The sequence below is a fragment of the Pristis pectinata genome, chromosome 13 (assembly GCF_009764475.1).
Source record: "Pristis pectinata isolate sPriPec2 chromosome 13, sPriPec2.1.pri, whole genome shotgun sequence".
Classification (NCBI taxonomy): Eukaryota; Metazoa; Chordata; class Chondrichthyes; order Rhinopristiformes; family Pristidae; genus Pristis; species Pristis pectinata.
The window spans coordinates 36,940,057-36,965,525 of NC_067417.1; the positions used below are offsets into that span (position 1 = coordinate 36,940,057).

The 25,469-nt window shown below is 42.1% G+C and overlaps 2 protein-coding genes across 2 annotated transcripts in view; both read right to left on the reverse strand.

Moving 5' to 3' along the window:
- Window positions 1-1,640: 1,640 nt before the first annotated feature.
- Window positions 1,641-4,372, reverse strand: si:dkey-148a17.6 (uncharacterized protein LOC108190685 homolog). The gene has a single exon (XM_052028415.1). The coding sequence runs from the start codon at window positions 4,356-4,358 to the stop codon at window positions 3,357-3,359; it is 1,002 nt and encodes a 333-aa protein (XP_051884375.1). The 5' UTR covers window positions 4,359-4,372; the 3' UTR covers window positions 1,641-3,356.
- A 17,213-nt stretch (window positions 4,373-21,585) lies between these two features.
- LOC127577480 (uncharacterized) overlaps window positions 21,586-25,469 on the reverse strand; it is a 52,075-nt gene continuing 48,191 nt past the window's right edge. Inside the window, exon 3 of the mRNA XM_052028705.1 lies at window positions 21,586-23,849. Within this exon, the coding sequence (XP_051884665.1) occupies window positions 22,797-23,849 (1,053 nt within the window). The 3' untranslated portion in view covers window positions 21,586-22,796. The remainder of the gene's footprint in view (window positions 23,850-25,469) is intronic.

The following is a 25,469-nucleotide window of genomic DNA, read 5'->3' on the forward strand; positions in this document are numbered from 1 at the left end:
TTACATATTAATCCAAATGCCAAACTGATCAATTATAAACTTAGAGAGGTACCCTCTGTGCCACTTTCACCAATAGAGAGCCAATTAAACAGAAGCAATGCTGGGTGTTGGTGAAGGTGGCACAGAGTGACTGAGCCACTTTCATCATGGCACGACCTAAGGCAGCACTGTCTGCGAAGTTTATAAACTGGTCCTTTACAATAGAGTAGTGGATAATGAATGGAACCCTCTGCCCACAACTCAAGCTTTGTACTAGCCGAATTGGCTAGGTCAAAGATCTTCACCACTTAGATTCATCAGAATGTATATGGAGAAAGTCAAAACTACTTGACAATTAACAACCACAGTGAGTTGAATTCTTATGATGGTGGCATTACCGGTGTGGAGGTTAGCCATCCTCCTGCCTCAATATGACCACGACATTGAGCACAGGGCATCCATATAAAATGCTGAGACCATGTTATGAATAAGCCATTACAACCTTGGAAAAAGCAGTCTATACTCCACAGATAATTTTCCTGTCAAAGCAATGAAAGTAGCCAGAACAAAAATTCCCAAAACTGTGTTGTTAGCAACCAAAGTTCCATTAAATGGAGTATTGATAAAAATGAATTTCAAAACAAACTTTTGGAAGAACGCTTGGGTAGAGTGAATCTGAGGGCAGTGGGTTGAGAATTTGCCTAATTGCTTGGCAGAGACAAAGACAGAGAAGCTCTATGTCAGAATTGCAGAACACGTCCTCCTCCTAAAGCACAACTCCGGGTGTGGTTGTGGCCTTTAAGATTATCCCAGCAGGTTCACATGTATTATTGTGAAAAAGGTCCAAACAATTTTTCAGTATGAATCAATAACTGTCTGAAAGTGGTTCAAAATAAAACCCGTAGGGGCATGCACTACCACAGAAGACAGGATGGAGGAATGAACGTTTCTCTTTGCCAAGCACTGTATCCCAGAAAACATCGTATCAAGCATAAGTTACACTTAGATTGTTTCAGTCTGAACAATTTATTAAAAGTAAAGAAATAAAATGCAATTTCACTTCTCATTACCACTCAGCTTCAAATGAAAAAAGGTTACTTTGAGTGGTGAAGGAGGAATTGAAGAAACATTGATGTCAGTGGCATGTGAAACATCATGGCTGTACCTTCACTCACATCCCAATCAGATATAAAAGCAATAGGAAGCGGTAAGTACAGAGGCAGCTTCATTATGCACTATTTTTAACTTGCTCTATTTTCAACTTGCTCTATTTTCAGTTTTCCTTTGAGAAGTCTCATCTTGGATCTCATCAGAAATATTACTTTATCTTTTGTTACTTCAGGAAACAATCATCTTGACATCAATTAATTGCTTTGCTCTGTTAATGACTGTCTGTTATGTACTGATTAAAAAATCTCTCTTTAACGTGTCAACATATTTGTTCTTCTATCTCCCTTTGAGTGTTAGGGGGCCTATAAACACTTCCAGTGGTCTGATTGTCCCTTTTTTATTTCTTAATTTAACCCAGTGGCTTCATTTATTGATCTTTTTTTTATGTTTCCTCTCTTCACAGTTGTAATTCTTTCCTAATTGATGGATCTCCACCTACCTGTCCCCCACCCACCCACCTACCTTGCCTGAAAACTCTGTAACTAGGAATATTGATCCTGCCCATCTTTAAGCCGTATATCACTAATGGCCACTCTGTCATTCTCCCCCACCCCTCACACATCCATCTCTCCCCACAGTTCACCCCTTCTACTTGCTAGAGTACAATTGTCTTTGTTTTCTGTAATCCCAATCTTTGTTCCCTTTAGCTTGTACATCCAATTTTGCCTCTTCTCCATCTGATATATCGCTTCTTTTGAGAAAACCTTTAATCTGAAAGCACAAGATCTACTCTTTACTGTCTTGATTAATAGATGTTGAGTGCTATAGGTAGTTTCCTCCAACACCTAACCTCTGGGGTCAGCCTGAACCTATCCAGATGGTTTAAGACTAGTCATGGAGCAGCATGGCCCGAATTCTATTAAAAGATTTTAAAGACTGAACAAGCTTGCAAATAAAATGAAATGTTACCTAGAACCACTGAAGATAAAATATTACAAACCCTTGTACATTGTTATGGCTTCCACACTCTAAATCTTACACCCATTAACCCTTAATTATATCTATGACTTCTCCTCAAGTGAACATTTCCCCAATACTGCCATGGAACACAACTCACTTCAGTGATTGCTCGAAGGAGCCCTGCCCTATCAGTACAAATGATCACCTCTGTCCAAAGTTCCCTTGAAGCTGCCCTTCAACTTTAAATATTTCTCACTCCTTAACTCTAAAATAATATTCCAGCAATCACTTGAAGGAATGTATTCCCGTGTATACAGAAATCTGCCGCAGCTATCCACAAGTTGTTAATGTGTATCATAGTAAAAAAAAATCACAAAAGTCACATCCTTGACAATTTGATTGACACAACCTGTCCCCCTTTGATTGTACAATTCTGGTCACCTTCTGCAGTTCTGAGACTGTATGAATAGAAGTGATCAGTGTTCAACTATTAGCACAACAAAAATGCTTTGATGGGACAAAGTCTGAGCTTATCAGCACTAGAACATAGAACAGTACAGCACTGGACAGGCCATTTGGCCCACAATGTTGTGCCGATGCATTCTGCAAAGTTGGTGGATAAAGAAGATCCTGACAATTGCCACTTTCAAAGGCTGCCAGGGACATAACCAACAATGGGGTATCATCTTTGTTCCTTATATGTTGCCCTTTAAACTTTTGTTGATAGTCACACACAGTGGTACAGAGGAGAACACAGATACTCAAATTCTAGCTGCATCCTGTTTGAGCCTGTATGAATAAATTCTTCAGCTCTTCTTTTCAGCCCAAATCTGCTTGAAAAGTTCAGTACATCGTCCTTTGGTTCTTCAGGGATAGAAATCTTTGTCAATTTTTAGGCCATGTTGATTTATTGTGAATTAAGTGTGCATTTGTTGAAGGTTGAAGACAATGAAATAGTGGAAGTCACCCAGAACTATATGCCATCAACAAAGGCAGAAGGCAGAAGAGAAAAGGGAATAAATCCAGTCATCTAATAAAGTGTTCATTAAGTTGTGTGGCATGCAAAGATATAATCCATTAGAATAAACTCCGAACAAACTTTTCAATTAGAAATTGACCAGTCAATCTTTACTAAGGTATAGATAAGTCACAATGTAACATTTATTTCTGTGTGAAATGTCACCTATAAGGTTCAGCACCAGTGATTCGGTTATTTCTGCTGCATTTAACTTACGTCCTATCCAGTTTTTGCCATTTATATTCATGCAGGAGAGAATACAACACTTCATTATCAACACAACAAAGGTTTACAAATCTTGGATACTTTCCATTTTCGTTGTATTAATGCGTTCCATAGTATATTCATCTTTAGTCGACTGACCCATTTGCTCAAATACCTTTGCCATTACTGAGGACCGAAAACCACTCCGCAAACTCTTGGCAGCAAATGCATAAAGCAGAGGGTTAATGCTACTGCTGATGAAAGCTAAAGCTCCAGTAACGTATGATCCAACCTCAGAAATGTGCTCCAGTGTATTTGATGCATCCGAGTTTGGCTTCACCATCAGGGAAGCAAATTCGATCACATTGAACACATGGTAAGGAAGCCAGCAGATTACAAATGCTATCACAATACCAGCAATTAGCATTTCAGATTTGTTTTTACTCTTAAAAGTCATTTTGTTCACCCTTCTAGCAACATATACATAACAGATAGCGAGCACTGTAAAAGGAATCACAAATCCAACAAATGTTTCCAATGTGAGGCAGGTAATTTGTTGGGCTTCAGAATCATATTCACGGACTGAACACTGGGGCTTACCATTTATAACCTCAACTTTTTTAACTAAAATAATAGGAACAGCAAAGAGAAAAGCCAGTATCCAAACAATAGCAACCACTTTGCAAATGGAGCTTTCCTTCCGCCATTTTTGTGATGCAAATGGATAGATTACAGCCATGAAACGATCAATGCTCATTAACATGATGAAGAACACACTGCCATACAGGTTGCAATAAATGAGATAGCCAAGGACCTTGCACGAAGCTTCTCCAAAGACCCAGCTGTTTGTGATGGAATAAATCCATAGAGGTAATGTGATCAGAACAACCAGATCCGCAATGGCCAGATTCAGGATCAGCAAAATTGTGGACGATCGCTTTTTCATCTTAGCCAATATCACCCAGATAACCATTGAATTTCCTGGAATTCCAATGAGACATGTTATTCCAAGGACGATGCTTGCTGCTATACCTTTTCCCATGCCGACTGAGGGATCTCTTCCTTTGGTGTTGTTTGATAGCTCCATGACCGTGTTTATGAACCCAGCTAGCAACACAAGACTATTTTGTAAGATTTCAAGTCCTAAGTGAAACTTGGCAAAGAAATTGACAAATAGACGATGTTTCTGCTTTTAGTGTCATGAGTTGTTATTACAAAATTCATACGAACCACATTGCCAACAGCTGAAGATAAGAAACTGACAGCTGGGAAACAGTCAATCAACCATTTTACCCCTTTGGAAAGACCTCTGTGATTTTCTGATTGGACTCACTGTTCAACTAACTTACTTTCACACATTCAAGCTCTTAATTCACTGTTAATTCTCTGTTCATTAGAGATAATTAGGTTGCCCTGAAGTATTTCTTGACCTTTGGATTTCTCAAAGTCAAATCAAGCATTTACATCAGACAATAAAAGGAAGTTAGTCAGCTGACCCATGATAATCAGGTTTTCTTATGAGACTTTCATTTGTTTATAGACAAGAATGTGGAAGAAATGTTCTAGCTGCTGAATAACAAGCTGAATAATTGCGGTATCACAGAATGTGACTGCCACTTCATTATTTCCACAACTTCAGCAGAAAAGGAAAACCCTTAAAACTGAGCAGATCTGTAATGTGTTCCCAATTCCAACTCTTGACCCACCTCAGGGATGGGGATAACATGGCCCCTCACAATAACCTGCATAGACCAATGCCATTGTCAACCAGATGCCAGATTATTGCTAAAGGTTAAATCTATGATGTCTCAAAGCCAACATTTCAGTATGCTATTTGAAAGACAGTATTTTGCTGCTACCTCATGTATTTACTATTATGAGACTGTCAGAACTATATGGTAATAAATTCAATCCAAGTTTTTGTGGAAAATATTATTTTATCCCATACTTATCCTTGACGATAAATCAGAGAAAATTATTTCTTTCAAATCAAATGTTTTGGAAGTTTGGCTTCAACCTGCCTCCTTCAAGGAAGAGAATTGCAAAAATTCAGAACCCTCTGAGAGAAAAATTCATCTAATCTCTGTTTTCAAGTGCAATCCCTATTTCCCACAAGAGGAAACATCCTCACCATAGTCACCCTCTTGACACCTGTCAGGATCTTATATTTCTCAATTTGAATAAAAGGCTGTTGTCATCATTAATATAAAGAAAAAGTCTTCTGGGAAGTCTGCTGCCCTTACCTAGGTGGTCTTAACGTGACTCCAAACACCTAGTAACTGTCCTCTGAAAAAGGACAGTTAAGCAAATGACTGTGTTCAAGACATTTAGGGTCAGGGAATAAATTCTGGTCTTGCCAGTGATGCCCATATCCTGTAACCAAATAAATATTGTACTGATCTTCAGCTGGTGGCTTTGTAGAGAGACTGACTAATTGTAATGTGCTGCTTAGTTCATTCCTGGCTTCCACACCTGCGTATTGCAAAATGAGGTGCCTACCTCAGACCCCTACAGACATGAAACCCTCTGTTTGCTTGTACCATCACTGTCCGAATGTACAGTTATGTGACAAGCAGATTGACAGAAAGAGGGATGATGAAGTTCATCTGGTTATTGGAAACAGCCAGTTGTCCTTCCACCCCTCTTCCTGGGCACGAGAGATGTCTCTGCTGATGACAGACCTCCTGATCACCAAACCTTAATGTGCCTCAAGTCTTCTCACATCAGGACCCTCACATTTCACACACTCCACTGCTCTGCTCTAACGCATATAGTTCTCAGCAGGTGTTGCCAAACCTTTTGCAGCCAAATATGAATTCCCCTTTAAAAAACTTGGTGCCAATCAAATTTTGTGTCTTCAAAATTATCCACATACGACAATGCACTATGGTTTGCCATGGTCAGTCACTGGCAACTCAAAGAGTCATAGAGTTATAAGGTCATAGAGTTGTACAGCACAAAAAAAAGCCATTCAGCCCACCATATCCATGGCAACCTTTATGCCCATCTACATTAATACCATTTGCCTGCATTAGGTCCGTATCCTTTGATGCCTTGCCTATGGAGTGCCTGTCCAAATGGCTCTTAAAACATAGTGATTGTATACGAGTCCACCACCTCCTCTGGCAGCGAGTTCCAGATATCAACCAGTCTCTGTGTAAAAAAAATGTTCTCCTCAGATTCCCTTTAAAACTCCTTCCTCTCACCTTAAACCTATGCCCTCTTGTTTTTGATACTCCTACCATGGGAAAATGGCCCTGACTATCTACCCTATCTATTAGGTCACTTCTCAGCCTCCTTCATTCCAAAGAAAACAAGCCCAATCTATCCAGTATCTCCCCATAACTAAAGTCCTTCAACCTAGGCAACATCCTGGTGAATCACCTCTGCACTCTCTCTGTCACAACCTTCCTATAGTGTAGTAACCAGAACTGTACACAATACTCCAAGTGCAGTCTAATCACTGTTTTATAAAGTTGCAACATAACGCCCCCGCCTTTATATGCCATGCCGTATAAGGGCCCTCTTCACTGCCTAATCTACTTGCGTTGCTACTTTCAGAGAACATGGACTTGAAATAGTTCCCTTATTCATCAACATTCTTTAGCGCCCTACCATTTACTGAATATATGTCCCACCCCTATTTGATTTCCCAAAATGCATCACCTTACACTAGTCAGGATTAAATTCCATCTGCTGAGGTTCCACACATCTAGGCTGCTACATTCTTGGTCTGTTTGGAAAAGCTGAGGCTATTTCTATGTTCAGATATATCAATGTTCTACCATTACTTTATGATTGACCAGATTCTCAAGGGAGAAACCCTATTCACAATGATTCATAACTCAAGGTTATTACACAGGATAGATCTCCAGCCTGGACAAGGGAGATCAGATGTTCTGTGGATGCTCAATCAGCAGTAGTGGACTCATTCAGGGCCACAGGTTGAAAATCTATCCTTACAGATAAGTGACAATGTGTGTATATAAACCCAAGTTAAGTCATAAAGTCACAGAGAGATATGGCATGGAAACAGGACCTAAAGCCTACTGAGTCTGTGCTAACCATCAGCCACACATTTGCACTAATCCTACAATATTCCCATTTTTAAAATTCTCCTTACATTCTCATCAGCTCCCCCCAGGTTCTATCACTAACCAACATGCCAGGGACAATTTACAGTGGCCAATTAACCTACCAACCCACACATCTTTGGGATGTGGGAGGAAACCAGAGCACCCAGAGGAAGCCCATATGGTCATGAGGGGAACATGCAAATCCACGCAGACAGCACCCACTGTCAGGAATAAACCGGGGCCTCCAGTGCGGTGAGGCAGCAGTTCAACTAGTTGTGCCACCCTGCCACCCTCATGATGAAGGGGAGGGCCCTAAATGGAATAATTTAAATGGAACGAGGAGAAAAGGAGAAAAGATCTTCTCTGGTTCAGTAGATGGCATTTCACTTAAGGGGCAACATTTGTGAGTTAAGTGTCAGTCCAATGTTATGTAATCCAGCAACTGTGGACTGTTACTTCAATGCAGCATTATTCAATTTTTGCACTATTAGAGGTGTGACCTTTCAGATGAGATATTAAACTAACGCCCTGCCTGCTCTCTCAAGTAGATTTAAAAGATCTCACTGCACTATTTTAGAAAGGGGAGTTCTATTTATCTCTCAACCAACACAACTACAGCAGATTAACTCATCGTTATCTCATTGCTATAGTGAGATGTGGCTGCAGAATTGGCTTGTGTTTCCTACACTACAGCAATGCCTAGGCGACCAAAGGGAGGTTCACTACTTCATCGTGTGGAGTAATTTTTAGTTGTCAGCTATCCAGAGCTCACCTGCAAATGCATAGCAGCCAGTCAAAAGTCAAGGAGAGGATGTCCGGAAGGCCAATGACATAGAAAGGAGATAAGAAGGTGGACCGAAGCCAGTTTGATTAATCCAATCAATATGTAACTTAAAATCACCCATAACTGCTGTTTCCTTCTTACATGCCTTTGATATTTCCCCTTTTATGCTTTGTTCGATCAAGAAACAACACCCTGGGGGCCTATAAACTATTCTATTCCCACCTGTGTCTTCTTTCTCCTGCTATTCATTATTTACACTAAACACATTCCACATCACCATCCAATGTAGCGGTTACTGTAAATTATTACAGCACCAGCGACCCGGGTTCAATTCCAGCCACTGTCTGTGAGGAGTTTGTATGTTCTCCCTGTGACTGCGTGGGTTTCCTCCGAGTGCTTCAGTTTCCTCCCACATTCCAAAGACATATAGGTTTGGAAGTTGTGGGCATGTTATGTTGGTGCTGGAAACATGGTGACACTTGGGGGCTGCCCCCAGAACACTCTACACAAAGATGCATTTCACTGTGTGTTTCAATGTACATGTGACTAATAAAGTAATCTTCTCATGTTATCTTATCACTACTCAGCACCAAATAGAAGGCTATGGACCAAGTGCTGTAAATGGGATTAGTACAGATAGGTACATAGAACTGTTGGACTTAAGGACCTGCTTTTGTGCTGTACAATTCTATGACTCTACAACTCTAAGGACAGAGGGCATATACTGCATATAGTTTATTATCCACAGGCTGATAAAACAATAGTAGCTTCCACTTAACATGTAGGACAGATTTCCACTTCAGAGAACACTAGAGAAAGCCTCTGATTAATGACTACAATATTACCCAAGGAGTGCCTTTTTCCCATGGCTCTTTACCTTCTTTACCTCCTTTACAATGCAACACCAAGCTACTGGTTATTTGTCCAGTTATTTTCCAGATGATTTGTTGTCTTTTTTTTATTTGACTACAACGTGGTGAACCTATGATTATTGGGAGACTTTACCACATCAAGCACTAGTCAGCAGGCATGGTAGTGTAGCGGTTAGCATAGCGTTATTACAGCACCAGCGACCCGGGTTCAATTCCGGCCACTGTCTGTAAGGAGCTTGTACATTCTCCCCGTGACTGCGTGGGTTTCCTCCGGGTGCTCTGATTTCCTCCCACGTTCCAAAGACATATGGGTTTGGAAGTTGTGGGCATGCTATGTTGGCGCCGGAAGCGTGGTGACACTTGCGGGCTGCCCCCAGAACACTCTACGCAAAAGATGCATTTCACTGTGTGTTTTGATGTACATGTGACTAATAAAGATATCTTATCTTTTTTTTATAGTTTTAACCAGGTTCCTGGAATTTGCTCAGAAAATCCATAAATTAAATCCCAAAATGAGATGCATTTAAGTTGGATGATGCTGAATATATCGTGGTTCCCTTCTCAGTGAAAGGGTTAAAGTGAACCATAAAGGGGAAAATTGCTTATGAGCTGCAATATTGCTTCGAGCTTCATCTCAAATATTTAGGGAGCAGATGAATTTCAAGGCACCTTGGAATTAATAATATTTGCTTACCTTTAAGTTTTCAGTATGATTCAAGTGATGGCCAACCAGTTGGTTCTGTGTTAGGTCACAGTAGCATAATTTCAGCGCTCCTCTCCATTTTGATCCTGGAGAAAAAGTCTGGAGTTTCCAAACACCCAGAATGTACCTACTGTAGGCACCAATCTCCAGGCAAAATATTGGTCCAAACAATAAACACCAAAGAGCTGAATTTCAACGGTGAGATGAAAGTGACTGCCCTTGATATCAGGATAACATCAAAAGAACTCTGATAAAACTGAAGTCAATGGGCATTAAGGGGAAAACACTCCACTGGTTAGATTTATACCTTGCACTAGGAAAGGTAGCTGAGGCTGTTGGAGATCAATCATCACTACCCCAGGACATTACTGTAGGAGTTCCTCAGAGCTGGATCCTCGGCCCAGCCATCATCAAGCACTTTATCTATGACTTTTCTGCCATCATATGGTCAGAACAGGGGATGCTTGCTGATGATTGCACAATGTTCTATTCCATTCAAAACGCCTACATGAATGAAGCAATCCACATCCCCATGCAGCAAGACCCAGACAACAATCAGGCTTGAGCTGATTGGAAGCAAGACCAGAGTCTAACACTCTACTCCTAATACCACCGGCGAGCCCCTCACTCATCCGGCTTGGGAAGGTGAGTCTCAAAGTTTAACTGGGTCAGCCACATAAACACTGAGCTTGGGCACCCAGCACAGAGTCAGAGGCTGGCTATCCTGCAACGAGTGACATGACTCCTGCCAGCCCAGAGCCTTCCCCCTCCTGCAAGGCATGTCAGAAGTGTGATGGAATCCATTTTCATGGTTGAGAGCAACGCCAACCGCTCTCAGAAAGCCCAACACCATCCAGGAAAAAGTAGATCACTTGTTTGGTACCCCATCCTCCATTCCTAAACATTCATCTCCTCCAACACTGGCCCACTGTTCCTTCATTGTGAACCACCTACAAAATACACCAGTTATTCATCAAGGCTACTTTGACATCATTTGTCAAATCCACAATCTCTTCCACTCAGAAGGACAAGGCCAACAAGCACATTGGAAAACCACCTGTGGTCACACCTCTGGTCTCCCTCCGTTTCTCACATCATCCTGACTTGGAAATGCATCACTGATCATTCAATGGCAATTGGGTCTTAATCCTGAAACTCCCCACCCAACAGCACCATGGAGCTATGTCCACCAGAAACTTTGCAGTGGTTCAAGAAGGCAGCTCACCAACACCTTTTCAAGGGCAATTACAGGTGGACTATAAATAATGGCTTTGATGGCAATGACCTTGTCCACTAATTTTTTTCATGGTTATTTGATCCAAAATCAATTTGTGGTCCTGAACTGAGCCTTCTGGAGCAAAATGGATGCACAGATCAAAGCCTTTGGAACTCTTCCTCAAAGGCTGATGGAAGAGGAGTCTTTGAGTATTTTTACCGCAGAGCTGGAAAGATTCTTCACAAGCAAGGGACTGAGAGGATACCGGGATAGGCAGGAATGGAGAGTTGAGGTTACATTAAGATAAGCCATGATTTCATTGAGCAGCCGAATGCCCTATTTTTTCTCCTAATTCATATCTTCCTGTGTTTGCAGGCCTTAAATCTGTGGCTTCCATCTCATTTATTTTCAGGCTACAAAAGAGATACAAGGCGTGTTTTCTACACAGAATGTGGTGCACTATAGAGTGATGTGGTAAAGTAAGCACAAGTAGCATGCTTGTTCCTATAACAATGAAGATCCCTATTCATCATTGCAAACACAAATAACAGCATTTCCTGCATCCACCCTTCCCTCCATCTCCCCATTTCCTCCTGTTCTTTGTCCTGGTGTTCTGGTGAAGGAGAGACAGGAGCTATCTCTTCCAGCCCTGCAAAGACTAAACACAGGGGAGTTACACATATAAGCTGCACCCAAACAATGCATGGCATGTATCTATGGTGATGCAGCTGGACGCATGGTGATAAAGAAGTATATTGCTGATCAATACAGAGTGGGTGTAATAATCACAACCCAACATCGCTAAGGAGCTTACCTGGCAGATTTTTGTAGTCTCTTGTGAGGTGGTTTGACCTTCAGTGACTGCTCTGCCCATGAGAAGGAAGGCCCTCTCCTCCAGCTTGGTGAAGAACTGTGCTCGAGGGTCCCCCTTCCATCTGGTGCTGGGTGGCTTTTCCCACACCTAGTAGTTTTGGCTTAATTGGGGCAAATGGAGGACTCCCCTTTACCCTGGGGAAATCGAGGGGGGGAAATAGAGGTGAGGTGTGTGTGTGTGTGTGTGTGTGTGTGTGTGTGTGTGTGTGTGTGTGTGTGTGTGTGTGTGTGTGTGTGTGTGTGTGTGTGTGTGTGTGTATCTCTGTGTGCAACTATCTGTATGAAAGGAAAGTATTCTTACTGGTCTGAACCTCCTCTGGCATATTTAGGGGTGATGAAATTTCCTCCAACATTGTTCCACAATGTGTGGATCCTCAGTTCTAGAGGAGCCAGTTTGAGCCCCAGGCTCTTTGTATGTTGGCCCTGACTTGTTTCTTGGTCCCCTCCAGCACACAGGACCTGCATTCTGGCCTCTAGTAATTTTACGTCTTTGCACTGATTCTGATTCTGATCTCACTAATGAGCACTCCTGTATCGTTCTCTCCCTCAACCCTGCTCCCACTGTCTCCTCCACATCAACACCAGTGGGTGCCGCTGTGTGGTTGCTGTGCATGTTATGGGTTGACATCCTTCTCTGACTACTGCACTGGAAACTGTTGGTAGATGCATTGATTTTAGCCGCATCCTTCATAACCATGCAGGCTATTTTTTAGTGTTTCTTTCTGAGTGGAAAACATTATTTCTCAGTTATTTTTCATCAATTTCACAACCTTTTGAGATTTCCACTTTGGTACTAGTGCTACATGCAAGAATGTTTTAGTGCACCAAAAGAGATGAAATACAATTTCTGGGCAGTAGTGTCCTTCAACTCCCTTTGGTACATTTTGTACATAAGAGTGTGAGAAAAGGAATAAGCACATTGTGGCTAAATGATTTCCATTGTCTATGCATGTTTCACAAATACTCTAAAAGCAGAACTATAATAGTTCATAAACATATCAGAATATTTCACAACATGGGAAATTTCCAATTTCACAAGATAATGCTGCGATATGTATTATGTCCAAGACAGGTTTATTATAAACAAAAGTGCAAAAAGCTCAGGACACCACTGTACTCCTGGTTGTGACTCTGCTCTCTGTCATATAATTTCCTACATATTGTTGTTTGTTCACCTGCTTCACATCTGTCTCAATACTGGGCACATATTCTTGCAGTAAAATGCCACGGTGGTGAAGGGGGGGGGGGTTGCAAGTGGACTTTGAGCTTCCCTGTGGCCCTGCCACCTGACTGGGTCAAGTTATTGTTGGTGCACTATGGGCACCAAACAGATGCCACACTTATTTGTCAGGTGACGGAGGATGGGAAAACAGCCAATTCTTAAATTGATTTCAAACTTAGGGTTGTGATTGGGTGGTGGGGTGGGGTGGGGTGGGGTGGGGTGGGGGGAATTTCATCGTGGGATGTGAGTGCTGACCGTCCACAGACCACAGTGCTTCTATGGATTCAGAAGGAACACTTCCCTTCCCTTCAAATAATCACTGACTCAGCCAATCCCAATAGTAAAAGTAAATAGGATATGGCTGACAGTTGTATCTGAAAAAAAGGGGATGTACATCTCTAGATATTTTGCAGCCACCCTCAGACCCTCATTTCCATAGAGATAAGGATCCTTCCCAGAAGCACCATTGATGGGCCTTGGGTGAATTTGTGGAAGCCAAACCTCTCCTTGACTTTTGTCTGGCTGCTATGTATGTGCAGGTGAGCTCTGGATAGCTGAAACTAAAAATCACTCTGCACAATGAAGTATTAAACACACTGTGATTTCATGCTCAATTTGCTTATGAATAGAGATGGAAAATGAGAACTAATGCAGAAAAATGTGCTTGCATTAGGGGATTGAAACAGAGAATTAAAAATGGGTATCATGGAAAAAGAATTGCTAAAGTGCATCAGGAATTGCTTCTTAGAACAGTGTGTAACGCAACCTACCTGTGAACAGGCTATCTTAGACTTGGTGCAAAAAACAAATTGTTGGAGGAACTCATGGGTCAGGCAGCATCTGTGGAGGCAATGGGATAGTTGACATTTCGGGTCATGACCCTGCATCAGTACTGAGAGTGTAAAGGGGAGGGTGGGCGGGAGCGGTTTAGTTATTGAGAATTAACAAGAGATAAAGAATAAACAATAGTTAAAGATCCCCTAGGAGGAGATGACCACAATGTGATAGAATTCTGGACGCAGTTTGAGGATGAACACCACTGGACCAAAACTATGGTCTTCAACTTAATTAAGGGCAATTATAATGGTATGAAGGTAGAGTTGTCTAAGGTGGAATGGAAAATAAGCTAAGAGCCAGGTTAGTAGATGAACAGTAGCAGTTAATCAAACAGCTGGTCCATAGCACTCAGCAAGAACTAGAAAGAGGGATTCCATGAGAAAGAGACACAATCCATGGTTAACGAAGGTGGTCAAGGATACTGTTAAATTGAAAAGTGGCAAGGGCTAGTGGTAGGTCAGAGGACTAGGAAGTTTTTAGGATCCAACAGCAAGAGATTTAAAAAGTTCTCAAGAAGGTAAAAAATTGATTTGAGAGAAAATTTGCATGTAATATCAAAATAAATGGTAAGAGTTTCTCAGGATATATAACGAGGAAGAAGGTAGGTGTAGACTTCTGGAGAACAAGGTGGTGAATCAATAACAGGAAACAGAAATGGCAGATACATTACATTAATTTTTTACGTCAGTCTTCACTATGGAGGACAATGGATGTCCCCAAGATAACAAATAGACAACAAATGACAACAAATAACTAATTTCAAATAACAGGGAGGAATCTGAAAAAATCCAAGTCATAAGGGACAGAGTATTAGCAAGACTCATGTGGCTAAAGGCAGACAAATCACCGACCCATAGCTGCACCCTAGGGTTTTAAATGAACTGGCTGCAGGGGCAGTGGACCCATTGTTTGAAATATTTCAAATCTCGTTAAATTCTGGGTGGGTACTAGAAGATTGGAGAGTAACCAATGATGTTCTAAACGGGAGGAAGACAGAAGGTGGAGAATTACAGGCCAGCTAGTTGAACATCTATTTTTAGGAAGATGTTGGAGTCAACAATCAAAGAGGAAATAACTAACCATTTAGGAAAACTGAATATGATCAAACCTAGTCAACAAGGCAAACCATGCTTGACATATTTGCTCGAGTTCTTTGAGGATGTGACAGAGAGAATTGATACAGGGCAACCTGTATGTGTAGTGTATTTTGATTTCCAAAAGGCATTTGACAAGGTGCCACATGAGAGGCCAGTGCCTAAATCATGATCCCAAGGTATTGGAGGAAGTGTTTTCATGTGGATTGAAAACTGACTGTCACATAGAAAGAGTTGGAATAAATAGGTCCTTTTCAGGCTGAAGGGATGTAACTAGTGGGATAGCACAGGGATCAGTTCTTGACCCTCAGTTGTTTACTATTTACATTAATGACCTGGAACAGGGAACAAAATGTAGGGTTTCTGAGTTTGCCGATGATACAAAAATAGCTGGAAGTGCATATTGCGATGAGGACATTGTGATCTCGCCATGGGATACAGATGGGATTGGGCGAAAACCAGGCAAATGGAGTTTAATGAGGGGCAATGCGAGGTGATGCACTTCAGTAAGAGGAATCAAAAGGTGGATTATTGTCTAAATAGAGAGGGACTGCAAATGAGTGAAGTGACAAGAAGGTTAACCTTTCAAGAGAGGATAGACAGTTTGGGTCTGTATTCTTTGGAGTTTAGAAGAATGAGGGGTAAGCTTATTCAAACATACAAGGTCCTAAGATGTTGAGATGTTTTCACTAGTGGGAGAATCTTGAACATGTGGACATGGCTGCAAAATATGGGGCCGGTCATTTAAAACTGAACTGTGCAGCAATTTCTTCTCTCTGAGGATAGTGAATCTCTGGCCCTGAGAGTGGTGGAGAGCAGATCATTAGATAGATTTAAGGTGGAGATAAAGATCAAGAAATTGAGGGTGATGGGGAACTGGCAAAGAAGAGGCATTGAGACCAGCAAAGATCAGCCATAATAATCTGAATGGCAGGGCAGGCGTGAGGTGCCTGGTGACCTACTCCTGGTTCTATTTTCTTGTATTCTTATTAAGCGTGCAGGAAACAGCGATTTGATTTTTCTTTATCAATTAATGATTCTCAAGCTTTATGCGTACATAGAACATAGAACACCACAGCACAGTACAGGCCCTTCAGCCCACAATGTTGTGGCGACAATTTATCCTGCTCTAAGATCTATCTAACCCTTCCCTCCCACATAGCCCTCCATTTTTCTATCATTCATGTGGCTATCTAAGAGTCTCTTAAATGTCCCTAATGTATCTGCCCCCACACCTTTTGAGTTTTTCTGTCTTTCATATAATGAACCATTACACACAATGTACTAATTTATATAATGATACAACAATTAAATTTATGATATATTCCTGTTTTAATTTGTTGCAAACTTTTTACAATTTACCACAAATTATTGAAATGTATCAAAAAACATCTCTGATTTGACCAAGTTCAGTGTCAGCTGTGATTCTTTTGGTAGCCATGAACTGTGGATTAAAGGCCCCAAAGATCTGAGCATTAAAATATCAGCTAACATTCCAATGAGAATGACCTTTAGATAGCCAACTGGTAGTTAATCCCATTATTGCCAGCACCTACAGGCTTCCTTTTAATGAGAAGACAGTATCACAAAATCACAGAATGGCTACAGCCTGGAAGGAGCAGATTTGGCCCATTTATTTAGTACTGGCTCTATGTAAGAGCAATCTAGCTTGTCCCACTCGCCTACCTCTCCTCATAGCCCAAGAAATTCTTTCCTTTGAGACTCTTATCCAGTTCTTCTTGAACACCACAACTGAATTAGCTTCACTCCAACCCTGCCGGTGCATTTCAGACCCTAACCATTTGTTACTTAAACTTTTTTCCCCATGTCACTTTTGGCTCTTTTGTTAATCACTCTCATTCAACTACTGCTGGTTCTTGACCCCACCACCAGTGTGAACAGTTTCTCTCTGTTTACTCTGCAGAAACCTTTCCTGATTTTAATTACTTTATCATACTCCTTGCAACACAGGTTCTTGACCCGAAACATCAACTATACCTTTGTCTCCACAGATGCTCCCTGACCCGCTGAGTACCTCCAGCAGCTTGGTTTTGCTCCAGATCCCAGCAGCTGCAGTCTCTTGTGTTCCTACTTTCTCCAGTCCATCCATGTAATTAAAGACCTTCATCCCTGGAATCCTTTCAGTCTACACCCTTTCAAAGCCTTCACATTTTTCCTAGGGTGTGGTGTCCAGAACTAGAAACAATATTCTAGTTATAACTAAAGCAATGTTTTGTTAAGGTTTATCATGCTTTTCTTGTTCTTTTATTGTGTCTCTATTTGTAAAGTTCAGGGTTCCAGCTGCTTTTTTAACCACTTTTTCAATCTGCCCTGCCACTTTAAATGAACTAGGTAGGCACATATACCCCTAGAACTCTCTTTGTCTGCACTTTCAGAATTGTGCCCTTTAGTTTACATTGCCTCTTGTCATTATGCCTAATAAAATGTGATGCTTCAGGTTTCTTCATCTGCCACCTACCTGTCCATTCCTCCGACCTTTCAAAATCTTTGAAGTCCGTTACTATTCTCCTAACAGTTCACTATGGCTCCACCTTCTGTATCATCTGCAAATTAGGAACTTGCCCCATTAGGCTCAAGTCCAAATCAGTAACGTATATTAAGAAAAGTGCAGGTCCTACTACCAACCCTTGGGAAACTGCTGTACACTTCCCTCTGGTTTGACAAAACAACATTTCATAAGTATTTCATTTCCTGTTACATTACCAATCTTTCATCCATGCTGCTACAGACTCTTATAGTTTGATGGCCTTCAGTCCTGATGACAAGCCTTTTCTGTGGCACTTTTATCAAGTGCATTTCCCTCAATGACCCTTCCTATAATAAAGCTAGGTGGTGATGACACAAAAATTGGTGGCAGTGTGAGTTGAGATAAGAAGGCAGAAAGCCTTCAGGAGGATACAGACAAGGGTGATTGGGCAAGGACATGACAGATGGAAAATAAGATGAAAAATTGTGAGGTCACCACTTTGGTAGGAATAAATAGAAATGTGTTTTTTTTTAATGGCAAAAGAGTTAAACATATCGATGTTCAGTAGTTCTTGCACAGATTCACTTAAAGTCAGCATGTAGGTACAGCAAGTAATTAAGAAAGTGATGATTTGAAACGCAGAAACATTTTTCTCCAATTATGTGGGGCTTATGTTATGTTATATTACGTCAAGTTAAAACTCATGTTAGTAAGACATCTTCAACAAATCCCTACTGGTTTTCTCTAATCAATCGACACTGTGACTATTAGTTCTGTGCCTGATTATTGTTTCTAGAGCTTAACCTACCCATGAAGTTAAACTGACTGTTCTGTAATTGCTGGGTTTTATCCTGACATGCTTTTTTAACTAAGGTGTATCTTAAAGTGTAAGGTGTTATTCATTTAACTATATCCCAGTCCTCAGGCACCAACCCTGAATCTAGAGAGGTTTGGAAGATTACACCCAGGTCCAGCTGGATGAATCACCTTTCTGGTGCTTCCTCTTAATCAATTTTGAGACCACTCAGAAATGCAGTGACATCTTCCTTTGCCAAGACTCCAACAGCATCTTCTTCCTTTGTACAAACAATGTTAAGTTAAGGCAATCTCCATGTCGCGGCTGTTTGGATTATGGGAATTCACCCATGCAGAATTCATAAATCACTACCCAAAAATTTGAAATACGGAAAAAAGTTCACTCTCGCAGAATTCATGTGAATAAAGTATATAAATTAACACAACTATTTTTTCAACTTGCATGTCTTGACACATGCACAGATGATGCAGCTTTGCGTCACGGAGAATGGAGAAATGTCCCATCTTCTAGGAAAACAACCGTCGCCCTCCACTGTAACTGGTTCAGTACCTCAGCCATGCTGTCTGCCTCAGTGAGTAAGTACCGCTTTTTTAAAGACTGACTGCTCCTGCCTCTCCCCTGACAACCCTTCTCCTGTTTACACAAGTATAGAATTCCATTTTATGGTTACTGCCCGTCTCTTCTCACGATTGCTCTAAGTCTCACTTCCTTCCTTGCTCCCCCTCTGAACTTTCAGTAACCAGTCTGCTTCTCACTTGTGTTAACAACCTGATCTCTGTCACACCCTCTTTTTTATCTGCTCTATTTCACTCTTTACCTTTTTTTCATCATCTGTAGAGCTCTGGCTTTAATTTCCATACTCTTCCCCCACATGGATATGGAACTAGACTACAGCTGAAACATGAAGACACAAGAGACTGCAGATACTGGAACCTGGAGCAACAAAGAATCTGCCGGAGGAACTCAGTGGATTGAGCAACATCTCTGGGGGGGTGGGGTAGAAGGAATTGTTGATGTTTTGGATCAAAACCCTGCATCAACACGAAGAGTGGAGAGTGGAGATAGTATAAAAAGGAGAGAGAGTGTGGTGAGACAGGGGCCCGAGGTGATTGAGCAGAGGAAGAGTGAAGGATGATGGGCAGATTGAGCTTTGGGCTCCTGTCCCACCACTCCCCCCTCCTCTTTATACTGGCCATCTCCCCTCTCGACTCTCAGTCCTGATGCAGGGTTCCAACCCAAAACGTTGACAATTATTTACCCCCCACAGATGCTGCTTGACCAGCCAAGCTCCTCCAGCGGATTGTTTGTTGCTAGAGCTGAAACATCTCCACTCTACGATTATATTTTTGTCTGCGTCCATGTTATCTGGGCAAGATCTGTTCTTATCTCATTGAAATTGGCCCTTCTCCAATGAACCATTGGTTTAGGTCTTTCTATTTCTATTTAAAACCTTTTGATGGTTGTTTCCCAGGAAGCAAAATTATCCAGGTGCCATGCACACAAAATGCTGGAGGAACTCAGCAGGTCAGGCAGCATCTATGGAACGAAATGAACAGATGACGTTTCGGACTGAGACCCTTCAACAGGACTGGAAAGGAAGAGGCCAGAAGCCAGATAAAAGGGGAGGGGGAGGGGGGGAGCTGGCAGGTGATAGGTGGGTCTGGGAGAGCACATGGTCGAAGAGCTGGGGAGCAGCAGAGATCACAGAGGGTGAGCAGTGAGAGAGGGTCTCACAGAACTCCCGTCAAAGAGAGGAGGAAAACTTCTCCAGGGTAAGCATACCTCGAAGAGACTTGGCAGTGGAGCAAATAGAGACACAAGGGAGACTGCAAGAGAGACAGCTGATGCTGGAAATAGAACATAGAACGCTACAGCACAGTACAGGCCCTTCAGCCCACAATGTTGTGGAGAAATCTGAAGAAGTTTTCCTCCTCCCTTCGACAGGAATTCTGTGAGACCCTCTCTCACTGTTCCCCCACTGTGATCTCTGCTGCTCTCCGGCTCCTCGACCATGTGCTCTGCCAGACCCACCTATAACCCGCCAGCTCCTCCCCCTCCCCCTCCCCCTACCCTTTTATTCTGGCCTCTGGCCTTTTCTTTTCCAGTCCTGATGAAGGGTCTCAGCCCGAAACGTCAACTATTCATTTCCCTCAATAGATGCTTCCTGACCTGCTGAGTTCCTCCAGCACTTTGTGCGCATTGCTCCAGATTTCCAACATCTGCAGTCTCTCTTATCCAGCTGCCTGTTTTTGATCTGGTTTAATTTTGATCCAGCAGGGGTCTCCAGAGAGCTAAGTGTCCCAGTGGAACTCCCTCATCTTGTGTCAGCTGACGGCCCCTGCCACTGGTGATCCAGCAATGCCGACATCAGTAAGTACACCTCAGGCCCAAAGTGGTTTGGTCATCACCACCAGTGGGTTTAGTGCTCAAACACCACCATGCCATCAATGCAGTCTCCACAAAACCCCACGTATGCATAAGACTATAAGATATGGGAGCAGAATTAGGTCACTTGGCCCATCGAGTCTGATCCACCATTCAATCCTGGCCGATTTTTTTTCTCAACCCCATTCCCCATCTTCTCCCCATAGCCCTTATCCCCCATATTCACTGTAAAGACAAGAGAACCAACGTCAATGTTCTCTCTCGGGCCAACATCACTAGCATTGAGGCCCTAGTTACACAAGCTGCTCACATGCCCGACACCAGACACCTGAGCTACACACTCTATTTTGAGCTCAGACCATGATGACTCAATGCTAAGGCAGACTTAGGATATCAAGGAGGATCTCGAGTCCATGCACTGGAAGCATACAAAAGCTCAGAGTAAACAGCAGGAGTATACCACACACACACGCACACACACGCACGCACGCACGCACGCACACACACACAGCCACCAGCCTGCTCCACCAAGCACCTCCTGCTCTACACGTGGTAAAACCTACAGTTCGCACCTTGGCCTCAACACTCACCTCCAAACCCACAGAACTGGGAAGTCATCCTCGGCCCCGAGGAATGGTCGAAGAAAGAAGTGAAATTGGGTTAGTCTGACCAAGAGCATGAATGGGCCTGAGTCACTGCTGTCAGTCATGGCCAGATCCCAGGGCCAAGCTCCATACAGTGACAGAGGGCAGACCTGAGCCCAGAAGATGCCCATTTAGATGGGAAAATGATCTCAATCTGTCCCTCACCATCCCACCCTGTAAACAGGGAGCTCAGGTGACTCCCTGTTATCAATTGATCTTGGTTTACTGTCTTGGTTTTCAGTGAAACCTTGTGAGTGAGGAACTGAACGGACTCAGCAACTTCAACATGGCATAATGGTTTATTCCAATAGCTTCTGCCTTAGCAAGTCATTGCTGCAACACAGAGAACAGTCAACTACATGACAATTACTTAATGAGATCGCAGACTGAAAGCTACAGTTTCCTTTTACAGCCAATGTTAAACACGCTACCCTGTTCACCTCCTTTAAAAAGGAGAACATAACATACACTAGACAAGATTGCAAAATTAACCACATCACGGGTCGTCTCAGTCTTTTGGACAGCTGGTAAGAACAAAGTCCCATTTGTGCTTCCCTTGGATGTCACTTGGTCAGTCACCTCAGTCTGCATCTGGGGCTCTCCGTTGAGGCTTCCTCTGTAGCTTCTTCATGCTCGGCAGCAACAATGCCTTCAAACAAATTTTGGGAATCATGAATGGGCCCAACTTTCCCCAATTTTCCTCTCCTTTTTTGAAATCATTATTCTTGTCCAAATTTAGCCTTATATCATGATCGTTTTCAAACCCGGTACCCATCGATGAAATTCAACCAGATTTGCTTCATCCATAACATGTTTGTCAAAGGGTACAATGAACAAATGGTGATGTGTCCCTTCTCAGTGGTTCCACCCTTCCTCCTCTGCATCTCTCTGGCCACTTTGTCAATTGCTGCTCGTGGGTCCAGAAGTTGAATTTAGTTTCACATTCGTACATTTTGATATCTTCCAGATTTTCGTAAGATCTTGCATTTGCCAGGTCTTGTTCTTGAGAGATGTACATTTTCTTTAAGTGAATGGTATTCAAGGCCAGAATCCCATGAGGTTCTGGAATCCTCATGTGTCTCACCTTTGTTGCTATTTTCAGAGGAGCAATTAATTTTACTTCAATATCTCTCCATCAGCAGAGCTGAACACAAGCACCATTATGAGAACTATAAGTGAAATAAAGTACATCAAAATAAAATTGACCCCTCAGTTCCCAGAGCAGTGAGGGCTCCATGCTTGCTAGATTTAATTTGCAGAACTGTCAAATGGCACACCAGGAAAAAGTCTGTGAAATGAATGCCAGACAAGACAAAAACTCACCAGCAACATGAGTAGTTCTGTTTTGCACTTGCTCCATGCAGTCTTACACCCACACAGGAGCCCATATCTCCCCAGAAGCCCACTCCATTTATTACATGGTGGGTAGTCGCAAAGCAAGGCAGGAAAGGGTAAATGAGAGGATACTGAGCATATTGAAACTTTTACCAGTTTGTAGTTTGTTGAAAACCAGTTTAGCTGTTCTGGAGAGAATGGCAGTCTTCCAAAGTAAAGCTCAATTCTTGTTTTGATGAACCCTTGCTTTCCTTCTTGGATTCTTCTTTAAGAGAATGTGTCATCTGGTCAAAAAACTTGCCAAAGGCTGACACTTGAAAGCCATTTCGGATATTCCGTGCAGCAAGTGCATAAATAATAGGATTGGCACAGCTGTTGAAAAAAACTAAAGCTCCAGCAACTAGGATGCCATAATTATAGATATTATTTAACGTGTTGGAAATAGCTTCATTAGTCTTAGTCATCAGTGCTATGACTGAAACCAGGTTGACAGCATGGTAAGGCATCCAGCAAATGAAAAATACAATCACCACAGTTACAATTACCGTCCCAGTTCTGGTATGTCTTTGAAAAGTCATGCCTTTTAATTTCCTACCAATGCAAATGTAGAAAACAGACATCATCGAAAAGGGAATTACAAAAGCAACTATGAATTGTATCATTACGCACAAAATTTCCTCGTCGTCGGAGCCAAAATTCACATACAAGCATTGAGGTCGACCATTTTCATCACTGTCGAGTTCCTGGTACATCAGCACTGGAATCGCAAAGAGAAAAGCCAAGACCCAGACAAGTAGCACCATCACACGCACCACCATGATCTTGCGCCATCGCTGCGAGGTAAATGGGTAAATAACTGCCAGAAAGCGCTCTCCACTCATCACTGTGATGAGGAAGATGCTTACATACATGTTGCAGTGGATGATGAAGGTCAGGATTTTACAAAACGCCCGTCCAAATGGCCAACCATGCACAAAAGTGTAGATCCACAGAGGCAAGGTGATCAGAACCAAGACATCAGCTACTGCCAAGTTCAAAATTAGCACAACGGTGGGCGATCTCTGCTTCTGCATGTTGAAGACTATGATCCAGATAACCAGTATGTTTCCTGGGATTCCAAGGAGGGAAGCCAAGCTCAAGATGATGCCAACCACTGCATTTTTCACTACTGGTGAGTGATCCATCTCAGTGTCACTCAAATCCATCCTTACTGACTGAAGTTCTCCTCTAATCTAAATAAGTAGTTACTTTGTTGAAGCAACTTCCTGATTTAAACGGAATCATGCAAAGTCCAAAGTGAAAAGTGATAGTGAATCAACCTAACTAAGCATAACATCTTAAGACAACATGCAGAATCCTCTTTACATAATTGCTGGAACTATTTTTGATAAGGCATGATGAAAAGATTGAAACTGATAAATGTAATGAGGAATCCTTTATGTGGCATTCTACATGTTATCTCTCTCTGGATGGCATTTTTATAAAAGTTAGGTCCTTTTGCAGGAGGATCTGCTACATCCTCTTTCTAGGATGTTGAGCAATAATGTGGAAACCATAGAAGGCATCTTATTGGACTATCATGAAACCCAGACTACCCTCCATTGACTCTGTCTGGACTTCACGCTGCCTCGGAAAAGCAGCCAACATAATAAAGGACCCCTGCCACCTCAGTCATTCTCTCTTCTCCCCCCTTCCATTGGGCAGAAGATACAAAAGCTTGAAAGCATGTACCACCAGGCTCAAGAGCAGCTTTTATTCCACTGTTATGATACTCTTGAACAAACCTCTCATACACTAAGAGATGAGATCTTGATCTCCTAACCTACCTCATTGTGGCCCTTGCACTTTATTTGTCTACCTGCACTGCACCTTCTCTGTAACTGTAACACTACATTCCTCATTCTGTTTTCCTTTTTACTACCTTGATGTATTTACGTATAGAATGATTTGTCTGGATGGCACGCAAGCAGAAGATTTTCACTATATCTTGGTACACATGACAATAATAAACCAATTGCCAATTAACTTACCAATTACCTACTCAACCACACCAGCTTGAGAATTCTGGCTCTCAGCTCCACTCATGGAAATTCATCCAGCACTTGACTTAAACAATGCAGAGCAGAGAAGTCACAGCTTTTATTGTTTGGTTTGCTCTGCCTTTGGTGATATCAGCCAGGCTAATGAGAGGAGTGCTCCAACGGACCTCATTATGATTCAAAAACTTGAAATGAAGGACTATGAGTAAGCAGTTTAGGCCTTGGAGCCTGCTGTATCTTTCAGTTTAACCATGATTAATTGGCACTTCAACCACACCTTCTCCATATCTTTTGATACCACTGTGTAATAAAAATCTACCAGTCTTGAATACAAGAACACAAGAAAATAGAAGCAGGAGCAGGCCATTCAATATGATAGCAGCTGATCTACCCCAGGCCTCAACTCCTCCTCTGTGCCAGTTCCCAATAGCCCTCAATACTCTGATCTTTCACAAACATATTTATCTCCTCTTTAAGTACCCCCAATGATCTAGTCTCCACCATTCTCTGAGGAGGAGGATTCCAGAGATTCTGCTGCCTTGGTCCTTAATCGTTAGCCTTTTGGGAAAAGAGAATTCCTGATTCCCACAAACTTTTATGGAAAAGTCACCCTTGATTTCAACACTGAGTAACCCAGATCTTTTTTTTCATTTTGTCTCTGGTTCTTTGTTTCCCCCAGCAGATGAAATAATTTCTCCACAACCACCCTATGAAGTCCTTTTAATATTTTATCCATTTCAATCTTAGCATTCCTCAATCGTCCAACTCGTTGGAGCGCAAGGCAAACTTGTGCGATGGTTCCTCATTACCTAG

Coding starts and splice junctions, on each gene's coding strand:
- si:dkey-148a17.6 (XM_052028415.1), bottom strand. CDS start 4,358: ATGGAGCTATCAAACAACACCAAAGGAAGAGATCCCTCAGTCGGCATG.